This window comes from Myotis nattereri, assembly GCF_964212035.1.
Source record: "Myotis nattereri genome assembly, chromosome: 3".
NCBI classification, from domain to species: Eukaryota; Metazoa; Chordata; class Mammalia; order Chiroptera; family Vespertilionidae; genus Myotis; species Myotis nattereri.
Window position 1 is genome coordinate 204,368,805 of NC_138077.1, and position 16,613 is coordinate 204,385,417.

The 16,613-nt window shown below is 59.2% G+C and overlaps 1 protein-coding gene across 2 annotated transcripts; it reads left to right on the plus strand.

Annotated features, from left to right (window-relative positions):
• Window positions 1-3,752: 3,752 nt before the first annotated feature.
• SH2D5 (SH2 domain containing 5) lies at window positions 3,753-15,672 on the plus strand. 2 transcript variants are annotated; one of them, XM_081087598.1, is made up of 10 exons: window positions 3,753-3,827; window positions 7,627-7,755; window positions 8,099-8,179; window positions 8,615-8,689; window positions 9,693-9,839; window positions 11,015-11,206; window positions 11,422-11,596; window positions 11,968-12,076; window positions 12,760-12,919; window positions 13,532-15,672. In XM_081087598.1, exons 2-10 carry the CDS (start codon window positions 7,669-7,671, stop codon window positions 13,733-13,735), a joined length of 1,230 nt encoding a protein of 409 aa, XP_080943724.1. In that variant the 5' UTR covers window positions 3,753-3,827; window positions 7,627-7,668; the 3' UTR covers window positions 13,736-15,672. The 2 variants fall into 2 exon arrangements, with proteins under 2 accessions (XP_080943724.1, XP_080943723.1); XM_081087597.1 differs by having other exon boundaries at window positions 3,766-3,827; window positions 11,015-11,263.
• Window positions 15,673-16,613: the final 941 nt, after the last annotated feature.

Here is a 16,613-nt window from a genome sequence, read left to right on the forward strand (position 1 = left end):
CCCCCAGCGTCAAGGCGCCTGCAGTCTGTGTCCCCTTTGGAACTAACAGCGCAACCTCAGGCAGGTTACTTAATCACAGCCTCTCAAGTGGGAAGGTGAGAGTCGAACTGATTACATTTCTTGGATCCTCCAGCCTCCACACCTATCCAACCAGAGTACCCAGGAAGTAGAATCTGACCCTGCAGTGCTGTGGTCTGCCGTTTCTCACAGTTCTAGGGTCTTAAAGTCCAAATTCAAGGTGTCAGCAGGGTTAGTTCCTCCGAGGGCTGTGAAGGAAGGACCTGTTCCAGGCCACTCTCTCTGGCTTGTGGACGGCCACCTTCTCCGTGTCTTCACACCGCCTCCCCTCTGTAGGTGTCTGTGTCCAGCTTTCCTCTTCCTGTAAGGACTCCGGTCGTACTGGGCTAAGGCCCACTCCAGTAACCTCATTTTAATTTGGCTCTTTACAGACCCTAGCTCCAAATAGAGTCACGTTCTGAGGTACTAGTGGTTATTTCTCAACATATTGATTGGGGAGGTGGAGGCATAATTCCACCCATAACACATCTTAGAATTTTTTAAAATTTCCATTCGAGGTTACTTATTTTGGGGGTGCAGTATAGGGGGTAAGTTGCAGAGGCAGCCATAAGGAGAAACTTAAGAAAAATGGTGCTCAAGGTTAAAAGTAACTCTCAACACGGGGAGGTGTTACTGAGGAGACGGAGGGAAGCGTGTGCCGTAAAAACCAGGTGTGGGTGATGCTGTGCCCAGGCTTGTTCCAAGCACCCCATCTTAGCTCTAGTTTTCAGTTCTATTGTAGGATATTGGCTTTGAAATGATGTGATGTTACATCCCACTCACATTTGTCAGCTGGCAACCCCAGTGCCAGATTCTGGGATTTCAGAGAAAGGGGTAAATGGGTGATAGCAAGCTCACACCTGTGTGATTTAGTCATTGTTATTGACTCATCCGGAAATACCATGACATGGCCGTGTGTCCTAACATGTTCAGAGATCATCACCTCAGCCTACCCCACCCCCCAGCTTGCCTTTTTTGTCATTCCCTCCCCGGCTTAATCTAGGTGACTTCTTTGGGCTTCCTGCAAAAGTGAGTCATTAATCTAACGGTTGACATTCTGTACCTAGTGGTGGCTCTTGAGAGCTGTGTTGTCAGGAATGTAGGATTAGATAAATGGGGCAGGTAAGGATGCAGCGATGACTATTCTAGGCTGCAGTCCTGAGTGGGACTAGGTTGGCTTGCCCAGGAGATGGCTGACACACACTGAAGTATGTTTCCTCTGATGCAAACCTCTGAACTTGTACATCTAATGTATCATTAGTAAGTCTACATGCATGGTAGAAGCTTGGAGTTTCTGTGCTGTTACTGGAATTAGATCAATTGAATTTGGTAACCTAGAGGAATAGCTCACATGGGCAGTTACATTACTTTGATACAGAAATAAAAATGAAGGAATAAACTTCAAATGTATAAATGCATTAGGTTTTAAAACACTGTATTCCTATGTGGGGGTGAAGACCGATAAAAAAGGACTCCTTGAAGGCTATAAAGTCAAGAGTGAATGTCACATACCTCTGTCACACATTTATCTTTCCAGGCCTGGTTTCCATCGTGTTTGGTTTTTTTGTAAACCTGTATCCCCAGGACCTAGCACGGTACCTGCCACTCAGATCTTGACCCTCTGCCCCCTTCTCCTGAGAAAGATTTAGAAGGCAGAATTACCCCTTTGGTTTGAACTATTTCACTATCTGAATTTAATTCCTGTCCCCCGCCCCCCCTGCTTTTTAAAAAATTTTGACCTGAAACAAATTCCTGTCACTATTTTTTCAAATATATTTTATTGATTTCAGAGATGAAGGGAGAGGGAGAAGTAGAAACATCAATGAATGATGAGAGAGAATCACTGATCTGCCGCCTGCACAGCCCCTACTGGGGATGGAGCCTGCAACCCGGGCATGTGCCCTTGACCAGAATCGAACCTGGGACCCGTCAGTCTGCAATCTGATGCTCTATCCACTGAGCCAGACCAGCTAGGGCCCTTGTCACTATTTTTAAAATTGTATGCATCAGATTGAATTGTATATATCAGAAACGTGTTAGAGCCAGGAGTTAACAGAATTGTGGCTGTGTTGTTTTCTCTGAATTGTCTCAAAATGGACTGTGGATCTAGTAATTGGCAAGTCCTCTATTTAAAATTTTTCGGAAGCTAGTAAGAATTAACCCTTTAAAAAAAAGAATTAACCCTTTATCCTTTATGTACCCTGAGCTTCAGAAATTGTGGTTTTTGGAGAGCAAGACCAATTTGTAAACCATCTCGATCCTTCTCATTCCTGGGCTCAAGGCTGTCACATGGCCTCCTCACTGAAGGGTTTCCCAGAGCACCTGGCATGTGGAAGTCAATAAACACTTGCCATTCAATCATGTACAAAAAACACTTAAGAATAAACGCAAAGTCTAATACCAGCTAATATTTACTGAGCACTTCGCTTACTATGGAACGGGATGGGTCAGGCATTGTGCCAAGCACTTGGCCCACATTAACTCATTGGAATCCTCCCGTCCCTGTGAGTCCGCTGTTAGTAATTCCTCCAGAAGAGTCACTCCGGGACCAAAGCGATTAAGGTGTTTGCCTGAGGTCCCATTTGGTGAATGTGAAGTGCCCAGACTTGGGACCACGCCTGTAGCCATTACACCTCACTGCTGCCTCTGGAAGGCGTTCAGAGGCTCTGGGGAGACAAAGTGGATGCCTGGTACCCAGGCTTGGCTCAACCCTGCCTTTTCCCGACTCCCCTGAGGTCCTCAGACCCAGGCCAAGTCTCTCTCTGCCAGCGTGCTCACCTCAGCCTTTGGTCCCCCCTGGACCTGCGCACCTGTGTCCTGGCTTTTCTGGGGTGTCATCGGGTTTGCGATTTGAGTTTTGGCACCTGGAGAGTAGAATGCCTGGCCTGATGGGAACCAGAGTGCTCTCCAGCTCAGAGCTGTCAGGGACACTTCTGGCTAGATTGGCGCATCCCTTTCCCCTGCTGAGTGGATTTCCCCATCGAAGTGGGTTCCTTGTAACGGAAGGGCAGGGTCCCGGCCCATGTACAATGATCAGTGTTCATGAGGAGACGTCTTGATGCAGGTCCCGAGCTACGCAGGCGCAGATAATCCTGAGAAGGGTTCGGAGGAAGATGAGCTACCCCCACCCAACCCCAGGTGAGGGAAGGGAGGGTGAGACTGGCCAGGCTCCCCGGGACGGGACCCTGACCTCGTTCATTTGCTCGCAGGCTCTGCCCTTCGCACTGGGGATGGACTCGCCTCCTGACCAGAACGGCTGGCTCTCTAGTTAGAGGAGTGGGACGACCAGCAAGAGGCGCGAGGGCCCCGCAGTGGGCGAAGGAGTCCGTCCCTGGTAGTCAGGGAAGGCTTCCTGGAGGAGGAGGACCGTTGGGGCAGCCTGGTTGGCAGGGGGGGCTAGCCAGGGGGCGGGACGGGAAGGACTCTCCGGGAGGGGGGACTGTCAGCGAGGCTTTGGGCACTGGGAGACCCCAACCTGGAAGAGGCGCCCTCGGCGGGCGGGGACACAACCCCCTACCCCCAACCCTTTAAGGCGGAGTGCGAGCTGAAGGGGGCGGTGCCAGGGCCCCTCGCGGCCGCTGATTGGGCGGTGCGACCGAGCGGAGCCGCTCTACGGGCGCTGATTGGTGGGCGAGGGCCGGGCTCCGCCGCCAGGTGATCCGAATGCTGGTTCCTCCGGCCACGTGGGGGCTGCCGGGGGCGGCGGGCGGCTGAGCCGGAGGAGGAGACGCGCGGAGCTGCGGCGACGGGACTGAGACGCGGCGGCCGCGGTGAGTGAGCACCTGAGAGCCGGGAGCCGGGAGCCGGGAGCCGGGAGCCGGGCCAGGGCAAGGGTCGGCGGGTGCCGGGCTCGGTCCTCCCGCGCGGAGATGGGGGAGGGTCTCCGGTGGCGAGGAGCACCTCTGCTCCCTCCCTCCGTCACCCCCCCGCCCATCACCGTCACCGTCACCCACCTCTGCCCCGGCCTCCAACACCATCACCACCCGTCACCCCCGCCGGCCCCTGCAGCGTCCTGCCTCGCTCGCCCCTCGGTGGGTCCGGGGAGTTCCTCTGCCCCGGGCCGGGGCTGCCCTGGAAGCCCTCGCAGCGCTCCCCAGGAATCAGCAATCGTAGGGATGACCCCCCGCCATGAGCGCTCCGCCCTGCGCCGGCCCCTCCTGAAAACAGCACGTTCCGCGCAGGTCGTGTTTGGAGAGGCCGCCCTCGACCACCTGTGTTAGCACCCCCTTCCCTCCGCACACCCTCAGCTCCTCCTCCCCTGCTGCGTTTCTCTCTGAATCATTAACGCCCCCCATGTTGGTTTCGGGCCCCGGCCCCCCACCAGCCTGAGTGCTCCAACAGGCTGAGACTTTGTTCCCCTGGCCCGGAGTCCCGCTAGGAAATAGTCTCGGAAGAAACCAGTGCCCCCCAGGAGGTAGCTGCCGTTATTTCCCCATTTACAGGTGAGGGAGTGGAGGCTGCGAGGTGCAGTGACTTGCCCAAGGTCACACCAGCCAACCTGGTGGGACCCATAATCCAGGGACTTGGCCCTGGCCCTGGGCTGCGGGGTTTCCGTTTCTCTCCTCCCGGCCTAGGGCAGGTGGGGGGGTGGCACTGGAGGGTGTGTTAGGGCGGGGGTGGGGGTTGCATCTGTGAAGCTGAGCCAAAGGCAATGGAGTGAAGCAGGTGACTGGGGGGTCCCTGGCAGCCCCAGACCATCTGGCAGTTAGAGAGAGAAAGCTGCTGTTTTGCTGATCCCATCAGCCCCCCAGCCCCTGAGGTGTTGCAGCAGCTGGATAGGCTGAGACCCACCAGACTCTGAAGGTGGACACCCTGCTCGGGGAGGGGAGCCTGAGAGAAGGGCACAGCCTGGCCTTGAGGAAGATCCCCAGAGACCTGGGTTTGCTTCCACACTTGCCCCCACCCCCGCCCGTGACGTTGGGCAGGTGACTTCACCCCCCTGAGTGACCCTTTGCTAAGCCCAGACTCTGCAGGCTGAGTAGTGTCCCAGAATGCTGGAAAGGGGGCCCTCCATCAGCTGTGGTACCGTGGACCGGGACCTCTGTCCTTGAACCCTCCAGGCAAGTTAGCCCATCCAGCCCCGTCTCCAAGCAGGGCCACCTGGGAAACCTGGGAGCAAGAGCCCCTCCTCCTTCAAAGGTGTCCCCTCAGGGAGGTGCTGGGCCCACGGGCTCCTGTGCAAAACCTCAGAAAAAACAGGTCTGGTCCAAAGAGATAAGTGGGTGTTTGTGCCTGGAACAGGCATGCAGGTCAGGGTGAGCCTGGAACCCTCCTTGGTCCCCTGGGCAGCCCCCAACTCCAGGCTTGGGGCTGAAGGGCCCCTGCGGCTTGGAAGTGAGGGAGAGGAAGGGAGAAACTTCCAGTTTCCTGGGGGAGTTCCCAGGGGATAATGGATGGAGTGGGGCTCATGAGAGGACCAGTGCCCTCCCCATCCCCTCTGCCTGGACCTGGGCATCCCCAAGAGCCACCGCTCTGGATCCGCGGGGCGAGGCTGTGCCCAATCCTAGACAGCTGTCTCGGTGTGCGATGTGCGATGTGCGAGGGAAGGTGTTTGTGGTGACCCAGGAGGCGCCATCCCATCTTGCGTTGCCTGAGGGGCTGCGTCCGCACAGGCAGGAGTGTGCTCCGTATCCCTCCCTCCTCCGTCTCGCCTTCATCTCTCCTTTTGTCTTCCTTACCCCTCACTCTTTCCACTCCTGTAGCGGCCTTTTCATCCTGTTCTCTCTCTCTCTCCCTTTCCCCCGCTTTGTTCCGTCTTTGCCTCCTCCGATCCTCACCGCCCTCGGGTGCAGGGCCTCCCAGCCCGCGCTACAATTAGGAAGTTGGAAGGTCAGTTCCCTGGAAGCCCGCACCCCCGCACCTGGAGTGGGAGCCGCGGAGCTTTGGTGCCTGCTACACGTCTAACTTCGCTTTACTTAAACGTAAAAGGCATAAGAGGTAATAGACATGATGTGAAAGATGACCAGAATCAAAAAGCGCGAGGAAAGGGAGCGAGCACCGGAGGGAGGAGTCGGAGGCTTCCAGGGGATGGCGCAGCCTTTGTTTCTGGCTCTGATGGCTGCTGGTGCCTCCATTCCGGCCTGAGCCCGGGGCTGAGGTCACGGGCAGGCAGAGGTAGGCGCAGTGTCAATGTCTGTTCCAAAGCACCCAAAGCCGCCTCCAAGGCCCCCTGCAGGCCGGTTGAGCACACCCAGGACGCACCCATTTCCTGCCCAGCACCGTCTGATCCCTCCTTTTTCCTGGAATTTGGCCCTTGGACAGGCCTCTCCTGCCACGCCTCCCAGACTAGATGATCTGTCAAATGGGCCCAGTGCAAGGAGGCACTGCAAGTGGTCCCACCTCACTGTCTCCCAAGCTCCCTCCTGAACACCAGGCTGTGGGGCCTCCCGTCCCGTGAGACCGTGTTTGTTGAGCATCGGCTGGGAGCCTGGCTGGCATCGCACTGGGTGCCTGCTCCTCCACTCATTCCTCAGTGACGCCTCACATTATTCCAGGCTTGGGGACAAGGAAACAGCTCAGAGAGGTGAGGAGGCTTGCCCAAAGTCACACGGGATTTGGACCCACCTCGCAGTGATTGCAAGTAGGCCGGTGACACTGCCAGCTGGGGTCGGTCCCAGGAAAAACGGGCTGAGGCCTCAGGGACCCAGGCAGAGGCAGTCAGCCATTCTTTCCTGCGGTGCCTTTATTCCATGCTCACCAGCGCCAGCTGTGGCCCTGCGCTCTGGTGGGGAGTGAGTGCTCTCCTTGCCCGACAGGGTTTCCTCCTCTCCTCCACTGGTGGATCTGGGAGAGGGACCCCGGGAGAGACCAGAACCCGGGCTGGGTTGGGGGTGGGGCTCCGCAGTCCCCTGGGCATTGTCCACCTTTCCCGCCTCCTGGCTCAGCATCAGTGGTGGGGGCTCGGGCCAGGGGCTGGAGTCAGTCTGAGCTGATAAGCCAGGGGCCTATGGGGTCGCTCTAGGCGTCCAGCTCACGGGCCACCCCCGAAGGCTACAGCGCTCCTGTCCTGGAACCTGCTGTGGCTCCCCACTGCCGCAGGACAGAGCGGCCGTTCCCAAGTCCCAGCCTGGCTCCGGCCACCTCAGGGCCCAGCTGCTTTCACTCTGCCTTTGCAGACTGGTCTCCCTGCTGTCACACCCCTCCTCTTGGGTGGTACTGCCCCACCCCCCTGCTCTTTGTAGAAGCCCAGCCCAGAGCACAGGGGTCAATGTCTGACCCAGGGCGTGGACTGCCGCACCCCTTCCTTCAGCTGTTTCCCAAACCTCACTCCTTCGGCTGCAGTCAACTCCCAACCTGCATTTCATATCTTCCTCTCCGCTTTGTCACCACCTAGCATATTCCCTGTCTTATCCAATGTCTTTCCCCCACGAGAATGTTGGCTGCATGGGGGCGGGGAGGGGGGTTATTCTGTTCAGGTCTCTGTGTCCCCTGTGTTTCCAGTGCCCAGTCCTGGCTTGACACACTGCACATGCTCAGTAAGGGTTTGTCCAATGAAGGAGCTGACTGGCATCCAATGGGAGCACGGGGTTCGACTGCCTAGGAACCAGCCCTCTGCCTTGCCCTTTGCAGCCTTCTCTCCCGTGAGGCCTGAAGCTGGGCACCCTGGGGGCCATGCAGAAGGCTGGGGCCAGGGGCCGGAGGGCCTCTGACTGCGGCCCTGCCCCTCACCGACCCAGGTGCATCACCAAGTTTGCCCAGGTGGGTTTCTCCCACTTCTCCCATGGGTGCTCTGGTGGGCGGAGACTGGGTAGCAGGTCCTGGGGGTGGGGAGGAGCTATGGGGAGGACCTATTTCTGTCTCTTCCCTCCCTGACCCAGGCGCGGGAATGTGTGTGTTGGCATAGATGAGATGAGGCTTCCGGGGCGGAGTGGCTTGACAAGGCCACCTGCTGGGAAATAGCAGAGCCCGGACTCCGAGTACAGTGCTCTGCCACGCTTACCCAGAGAGCAGTGTGTGCTTGGCGGGGGATTTGGGGATGGGGGTCAGGAGCCATGAGCTTGACTTCCCTGCCTCCCTCCCACCCCCACCCACGCCCAAGCAGTACGTGGGTTCCTTCTCCGTGGATGACCTGGACACCCAGGAGGGCGTGTGGCTGGTGCAACAGCAGCTGTGGGCACTGAAGGTAGGAGAGCTGAGGAGGGCGCTTCGCTGGTGGGGGTCCCGGCCTTGGAATGGCCGCTGGGACCATCCATCTGGTCCCCACCCCCAACCATAGAGAGGGAGCAAGTGAGGCCCAGGGAGGGCAGGACCAAAGCCATTCCACACCCAGGCTCCTGGAGCCACATGCCCTATGCCCAGGGACTCTCTCCCTTAGTTGTCACGAGCGTCCCCAGGGTAGAAGGCACAGCTGGGAGATGCGGGGGATGGTCCTGGCTGGGGGAGGTCTGCCAGGAGTCAGTCACCCTTCCCTGGCTCCTGAGGGTCCATTGTCCAGGGCTCAGTCCCCTGGCAGGTGGGGGAGTTGGTTAACCACCCATAGTGACTGGTACTGAGGCTGGGCTGGGCAGGGCAGGGCCTGAGAGGTAATACCTGCCCCCCACCAACTCTCTTCCACCAGGACTGTCCCCGACGCCGGGCCGTCATCCTGAAATTCAGCCTCCAGGGCCTCAAGATCTACAGCGGGGAGGGTGAGGTAGGAACCCGGGGGTGCAGGTGAGGACTGGGCAGGACAGGTGTCCTCCAAGATGCACTTGCCTCCACGCAGGCCCTGCACTGCCCCGGAGCCTCCCGGCTTCCCAGCCTGCTCAGGGCCTTTGGAGTCCTCTCTCCAGGGAGCCCCCCAAGGCAAGCTCAGCAGGCAGCCCGTTTCTCATCCACCTCACCCCTGATCCCGGCCCTCCAAAACCTCCAGGCAGTACCTCCTGGCCTGAGCCAGGAACGGCTCGTGAGGTTTTGGCAAGTTTCTGGGCCCCTACGTGGCCTGCCCAGCGGGCTGTGGCCAGCCTCTCATGACTATAGAAGGGGGGCCAGACTCAGGCTGGAGGCTAGGGGGCCCCTGTTCCTTCGCCCAGCCTCTCCCGGTGCAAGCCAGCGTTTGTTGAACGCTAACTGCATGCCAGACGGTACACACCAGGAGGCTGGGTGCCACCTCCTAAGACGGGTGCCCCTGGTGTCCCTGAGGTGTGCACCGAAGGGGCCCTGTGCCACTTGCACAAGGTCTCACTGACCCACCAACAGCCCCATCAGGGGGGGCGGTGGAGGGCTTTACTCACCTGCCCAAGGCATACAGAGAGAGACAGTGGCAGAGCCAGGATGCAAACCCAGCTCATCCACCTCCCAGACCAGGAGTGCACCCCAGGGCCTGCTGTCCTGCCTCTCTGCGACCCCCTGCAGGCTGTGAATGCCCCGCGGTTCCAGCAGGGGGTAGAGGGAGTAAGAGATCTAAGCCCAGTAGCCAGGGAAGGATGAGGTATTACCTCTCGATTTGAAGCAGGGTTTGGGCAGGCCTGGAAGGAGGGAAGAATTCTTTCCCCCAGGAGCTGGGTGGGCCTGAAACTGGGCACACAGGCTGGAGAGCAGACCCAGGAGTCCTGCCAGCAGGTGTGTGGGGCCCGCAGGGCTGGCTCACACTGGGCTGGCAGCTGCAGCCCCAGTGGTAGGTCTGACGAAGGCTGTCATGCCCGCTGCCTCCCCAGGTGCTCCTGATGGCACACGCCCTGAGGCGAATACTCTACTCCACCTGGTGCCCAGACGACTGCCAGTTTGCCTTTGTGGCCCGAAACCCACGGAGCCCAGCCAGCAAGCTCTTCTGTCACCTTTTTGTGGGCAGACAGCCTGGAGAGGTACCTGGGGCCCAGGCAGGGGACCACCACTGAGGCTGGTGTGGAAGGGTGCTGTGCGTCAGCATGGGGTTCCAGGGACCGAGGGGCCATGGAGGGCTTGGCCAAGCTGTCCTGAGCCCCCTCCAGACCTGGACACATTGCCACACAGGCTCCTTCTATGCCTCTGCCCACTGAGGACTCCACAGGAGCAAGTCAGTGCTTGAAGACTAGGCCATGCACTGCGGTGTTGGAAGGTCACCCTGCCACACCTTGGCTCCTGCTGTTCTCTCTACCTGGGTGCCCTTCACCTTCTCATCCTGGCGAATTCCAACTGGCCCTTCAAGGCTCAGCCCATGTGCCTGTGCAGCCCACTGTGACTCTGTAGCCCGCCACCCCCTTGTGGGGACCTGTGACCTAAACCACACCCTGTCATCGTTAGGCCTGTCCCTAATTACAGACACTGGAGTCCCTCCAGAGCAGAGACTGGGCCCAGGTTCCAGTGTGCGGCTCCGTGGAGCCGGTGGGTGGGCAGGTAGATCCCGGAAGTCAAAGCCAGTGTGGCCGCTGCAAACAGCAGCCTTGGCAGCCAGTTCAGCAAGAAGAGGCTGGGTCTGGTTCCATCCCGCAGCAAGCACTGGCCATCACCCTGAAGGCCCAGCCCCGTGCTGGCTCCTGGAGAGAGCGTGGCTGAGACATGGCCTTGGACCTGGAGCTCACAATTCCAGTGTGTGGAAGTGTGTGTGCTGGGGAGAGAGCTGGGCCTTGGCCCAGGAATTTTTGTGCTTCCTTTGGAAGGAGCGCAGGGAGGTGGGAATGAGGCCAGAGGTGCCATGCTCTGCCCAGGGTCACACAGCAGCTCCTAAGGGACAGAGCCCAGGTCGGATGCCAGGGTCTGTGACTCCAAGGCCTGGGCTCTTAGCCAGCCCTCTGAGAGGGTGCTGACCCAATGCATGGGGTGGGGTGCATTTAGCCCAGGTGTTCCCAGCTGCAAGCATGATGCCTGGAGCAGAGTAGATGCTCAGGTAGGGGAGGCTGCATGGTGGTGAGGTTTTGAGGGTAAGTAGGCGTTTTCCCACTTACAGGAAGAGCATCCCAAGCCAAGGAGTGGCATGCCCCTTTGGGGAGTGGGTTGATGCCTAGGGTGTTGGCCGGGAGATCTCCCTCACTGGAGCCCTCCCCGCCCCTCCCCTCCCTAGGTCCAGATCCTGCACCTGCTGCTCTGCCGCTCCTTCCAGCTTGCTTACCTCTCGCAGCACCCTGCAGAGCGGGCACAGCCTGAGCCCTGCCCCGGGCCCGCAGGGGATGTGCCCCTGAAGCCACTGGCCAGCCCTGGGAGGCCCCCTGGCCTAGTCCGGGAGCCCTTCGTCCGTGATCAGCTCTCACAGAACGTGCGTGCACTGGTCTCCTTCCGGCGGCTGTCAGCAGAGGGGCCCATGGGCAGTGGGGTATGCAGCCCCCCAACCCCAGCCAGGGAGTGGGCAGGGAATTGGGTGAGGTTTTGGCATCACGTGGAGGTGGTTGCTGGACTTCAGAGGGAGGGCTCGCCTGATCCGACGTGATAGACCCGATCTGCCAACCTCACTGGGCCCTCTTGGTACCCTAGAAGGAGCTGCTGGAGTTGGAAGGCTGTGGGAGTGCCCGCCATTCCCGCCTGGGGAATCCCTACTGCTCCCCGACCCTGGTGCGCAAGAAGGCCATCCGCAGCAAGGTGATCCGCTCCGGGGCCTACCGCGGCTGCACCTACGAGACCCAGCTGCAGCTGTCGGCCCGGGAGGCCTGTGAGTAGCAGGAGCACGCCTGCCCCGTGCGTACCTGGGGCGCGGCCTGGGCACCTGTGTGAGTCGGAGGGAGTGGGCCCCAAAGTCTCCCTGCCAGGCCTTGCCGGCGCCTCCGAGCAGAGGCTGTGCTGTGAGTGACTGTGTGTCGTGCCCACGTGAGTGCATCCGCATCCAAGTGCCGGGGCTCGCAGCGGTGATGGTGTGGCTGTGGATGTGCTGAGCTGGTGTGGGCTGTGCTTGTGTGCGGATGTGTCCTTTGGAGGCTGGATGTGTGGCTGCTGGTGAGGAGGGGTCATAGGGCCTGTGGGGGTGAGGTGGGCTGGGTTAGGACGAATCGGTCTCTCCCTCTGACTTCTGGATGGTCTCCATAGTTCCTGGCGCGTGGGAGGCATGGCCGCAAGGTCCTGGCGGCCCCGCGAGCCTGGTGGAAAGTGAGGGCAGCCTGACCGAGAACATCTGGGCCTTTGCTGGGATCTCCAGGTAGGAGGGGCCTGGCCTGGCTGAATGCCCAGCCCCTTGGGGTGAGCAGAGAAATAGGCTGTGGGCGCCCCCTGCCCCTCAGGGCCCTGCCATGTAGGTGCATATTCCTGGGCAAGGGCAAGGCGTTCCTGATCTCGGGCCAGAGTCTCCAGCATCTTGGGCCTCAGTTTCTCAGGTTTAGAGAGGGGATAACAACAGGACCTTCGTGGCCGGGCTGTGGGAGGATCAAGTGAGGTCATTCCAAGGAGGAAAGACCTCAGCACCAGGCGACAGCTCCCTCAGTGTCAGGTCTTTGAAATGCTCTTGAAATGGTCAGTTAAGGACGCCCTAGAAGCCTGAAAGGAAGGCTAAAAGCTCCCTGTCCTGCAGGCCCTGTTCTCGGACAGGTACCTTGTTTAAGATGGTTTGGGCCCAGCCAGCGTGGCTCAGTGGTTGAGCGCCGACCTGTGTATGAATCAGGTCACAGGCCATATGTCTGGGTTGCGGGCTCTGTCTCCCATTGTGGGACGTGCAGGAGGCAGCCCATCAATGATTCTCTCTCCCTCTCCCTTCCTCCTTGAAAACAACAACAACAAATATATGTATTTTAAAAGATGCTCTGGGGCTGATACACCATTGCCTGGGAGCAGCCTGAAACAGTCCAGACTAGAGGTCCCACCCTCAGCCTCTCCCTCTGCCATCAGGCCCAGTGCCCTCGTCCTGCTCCGGAGAGACGTGCTCGGGGCCTTCCTGCTGTGGCCCGAGCCGGGCGCCTGCGGACAGTGGTGCCTGTCCGTGCGGACACAGTGCGGCGTGGTGCCCCACCAAGTCTTCCGGAACCACCTGGGCCGCTACAGCGTGGAGGTAGAGTGCGGGCAGTCAGCCCCCCACGCGCCCCCCTTCTGGTCCCCCTGGGCTCGCTCTGGCCCCATCCCTTATTTACCTCCACCGAGCTCCTTAGCCATCGTCCCTGCTGCCCCCGCCCCACTGGCCCACTCAACCCCACCTCTACCTCTGGGCTCGCCCTCGCCCCCCTCTAGAGGCCTTGGGGGGTCCCACTAGCAGAGTCTGGGGCTAGCGCCATGCTTCACAATCTGTGGGAATCCCGGCTTTCAAGTCTGCCTTCCCACACCCTAACCATCTCTTAGCAGAGGAGGAAGCTGACTCAGGGTAGGGGCCTCCTTAGGCTCAGACAGCCTCTGCGTCTCCAGGACTGGAGTCTTGGATGATCACAGGTTTCCGGGCCTTTTTCGATGTGCACCCTTCCCTCCATGCTAAGTGCCTCCGGCCCGGCCAGGCTGGGAGGAGAGAGAGAGGAAATGGTGCCCGGCTGTGCTGTGAGCAGGACGGTGACCTCCCTGAGCTCGAACTTCCTCCTCTCTGAAGTGGGGCAGGATCCCAGGCGAGGGGGTGGTTGGTGCCCGGCACCAGCCATGGGGCAGGGGGAGCTGGGACTGAAGCCCTTCCCTCCCCCAGCACCTGCCCGCCGAGTTCCCCAGCCTGGAGGCCCTGGTGGAGCACCACGCGGGGACTGCGCGGAGCATCTTCTGCTCGCTGGACATGGGCCGCCTGAACCCCAGCTACGAGGAGCAGGACTGTGGGCCCGAGAGCAGGCCTCCCCGGACACTCCGGCCCCTTGGCCACGCCAAGTCCGAGGCAGAACTGCAGGGCCTGGGCTAGGAGGCCAGGCCCCACACCAACAACAGGCCTGGCCTCCCCCGGGTCCCTGGGCTCTCTCTGCCCTTCTTCCACCCCCCTGGTCAGTTCCATTCAGTCACTCAGCCCCTTGGACCAGCCTTCCATCGCTTCCCTGACTGTGGCGGAGCCCTGAGATTGGGGATTCTCCCTCGACATGTGGCCCCTTGAGACTGCAGGGCGGGTAGCAGATCTCCAGGCTTCCGTGAACTTGCTGGGTGGCTTGGGGGCTTGTCCTCTGGGCTTCCCGGGAGCAGGAAGAGTTAGTCCCAGTGGAGGGGTAGCCTCTCCTTAGGAGGCCAGGCTCCGGGGCCCTGACTGGGAGTCTCTGGAGAGCTCCTGACAGGCAGCCAGACACGGAGGGTGAGGTGCCTGGGGAGGCGGGAGGAGTGAGGTTTCACTTTGGGCAAAGGCCTGGGAGAGCGCCCTCTCATGAGAGACAGAGATGACTCATTGGAGCCCGTGGGCCACGTCCTGGCTGCCTGTTTCTCAAGTCATCTGAGGAAAGGGAGTCTTCCCTGGAGTTCTGAGGAGCAGGGGTAGGAGGGCAGAAAGGCCAGGGTGGAGGAAGAGCCACACCACCCAAAGCCCATGCGCGGGGTGGACCCCTGTGTGCAGAGAGGGACGCGAGCCATCGGGGCAAAGAATCCCCGTGCAGCGCTTGGGAAGCCGGCTTGTCTGTACTCAGAACCACAGGGTGGGGATCCCACTGCCGGGGAAGGGTTGCCAGCCCCTTCCACTCCCCATGACACACACACACGGTGCATTTCCTTTTGCCGCTTGACACTGAGGGGATAGCAGTGAGCCACGGGCTTAGAGGGTTGGCCAGAGTCCCGCTCAGCCTGCAGGCTGCAGCAGGTTTGGCGGCTGCCTGCGAAGTCACCTGATGAGGGGATTGCCCTTAGTGTGGCGCTGACCGGGCTGTCGGGAGCCGCCGTGCCCCCCTTAGGCTAGTTCCACTGGGGAGGGGGTCAGAGGAGAGCCGTCCACAGTTAGAACTGATGTGGGCTCTGCCAGGGGGGGCTTGGCCTCAATGGACAGAGCGAGTCACGGACATGACTGTAGTCTGCAGGACTGATCCCGTGCTGACGGGCAGGTATCCCCCTTTATTGATACACTTGACAGACACTAATTACCAAGCGAGGGAGGAAGCTCACTGTGGGTGAACTTCTATTTCTAAGGCAGAGGCCTGGTCATGAATCTGGGGCTGCCCTCTCCCTCCCCTGGGAGTTGGATGTGACTGTTCGGTGCCTTGAAAGTAACAAGATTCTGACTCCTCCCATGAATAGCAGCCCCACAGAAGAGAAACGGAGGGAGGGTTCTGGGGAGCTGGTGCTCCCAGCTTACAATCCCGCTGCCAGGATGGTCTTGGCGAGGGACCTTGTCATTATTGTCAGAAGAGATAGGAGGAAGCTGCCCTTGGGGGCTCATCTCACTGGAACTACAGCGCTGATTCTGTACTGAACGTGAACGGGAACCCGGAATTCCCTGTGCAGCCATTGTTACCTGAACCCATCTCCCTGGGCAAAGCCCTGGTCCCTAGTGGGAGTACCCAGCCCTACATTTCCCTGGCAAGGAGAGGGGTTTGCTGACACAGGGCCCAGGATGAGAGCACTGGAGCCGCACATGTAAGAGCTGGTAACTGGCCCAGTTTAGGCCAGAGCTTTGCCTCTGTGATGGATGTGTTTTGTGCAAATTATCCATGTGGATACGGTGTCAGGGGTGCTCCCAAAGCACTTTAACATTCCTTTTCACAGCATTTATTGTGCACGTGGCACAGATAGGCCAAGGTTTTTGACCATGTGTGCAAGCACGTCAATGTCTTAATCGTAGATCAGTTTTCTCTCTTTTCCAACCAGCACCACCTGGGTAGCCCAGTTCTCTTTGCTGTATGTACTTGAAATAAAACGCATTTCTTCGGATTGTCCAGTACCGACTTTTCCTTTGAAAGGTGATGTCTCTGTTCAGTTTTCCTGTTTTGTTTTTGTTTGCCAACATACCTTCAGATGGTGCTGGCCGGCAGAGCGACAGGTCTTGTTCTCTGAGGCAGAGGGTGTCCTGAAGGAATCGGATCAGTATTTTCAAATCCTCTCTCTCCTGCTTAAAGTCTTCAGTGGTTATTTCCTGTGGGAAAAAGACTCAAGTCCTGTGCTCTGGCAACTTGGGCTTTCCTTCTGCTCCTGCAGCACGCCACAGGACCTTTGCACAGCCTGGACAGGTCTTGTCCTCCCTGCCTTTTGCCTGGTTAACTCAACCTTAGCATCTCAGCTCCTGTCACTCTCTGGAAGCCTGCGGGGGAGGGGTGCGGGTACGGTCCCCCTGTTGGATGTTCCACCGAACTGGCCCTTTAGTTTGTAATGACTAGTTCATTGATGGGGTTTTTGTATGTGGGAGATTTGTTTTTGATGTCAGTCTCCCCCACTCAATTAGACTATGGACGCCAGGAGGGCAGGGATTGGGCTGTCTCCCAGCGCCTACTAGATGCCTGGCAGGCAGCTGACTATTTCTGTGCAGAGTGGAGCCTAGAGGCTGCTGTTCTGGCTGGAGGGACGTGTGCTGAGCCAGGAGACAGGCCAGGCAGCCTCTACAGCTAAAAAGACCTTGGCTCTCAGAGTGTTTTGTTTGTTCATCTTGAGGCTTAGAAAAAACGAGGGCGGCATTGGAAGGACAATTTGCCTTGTTCCAGGGACTCTGAGGCAGGGATGTGAGAAAAGCAAGTCCTGGTTGCCTGTCTCAGTGGGTCTCTGACCCCGCGAGAGGCCCCTCCTCTGGTACCTTTCTCAGCGGTGGCGTCAGGCCTGGCCTCCCCGCTTGGCTGGGCAACCTGGGGCCAGTGGCTTCACCTCTCTGCCCCGGGGCTGCA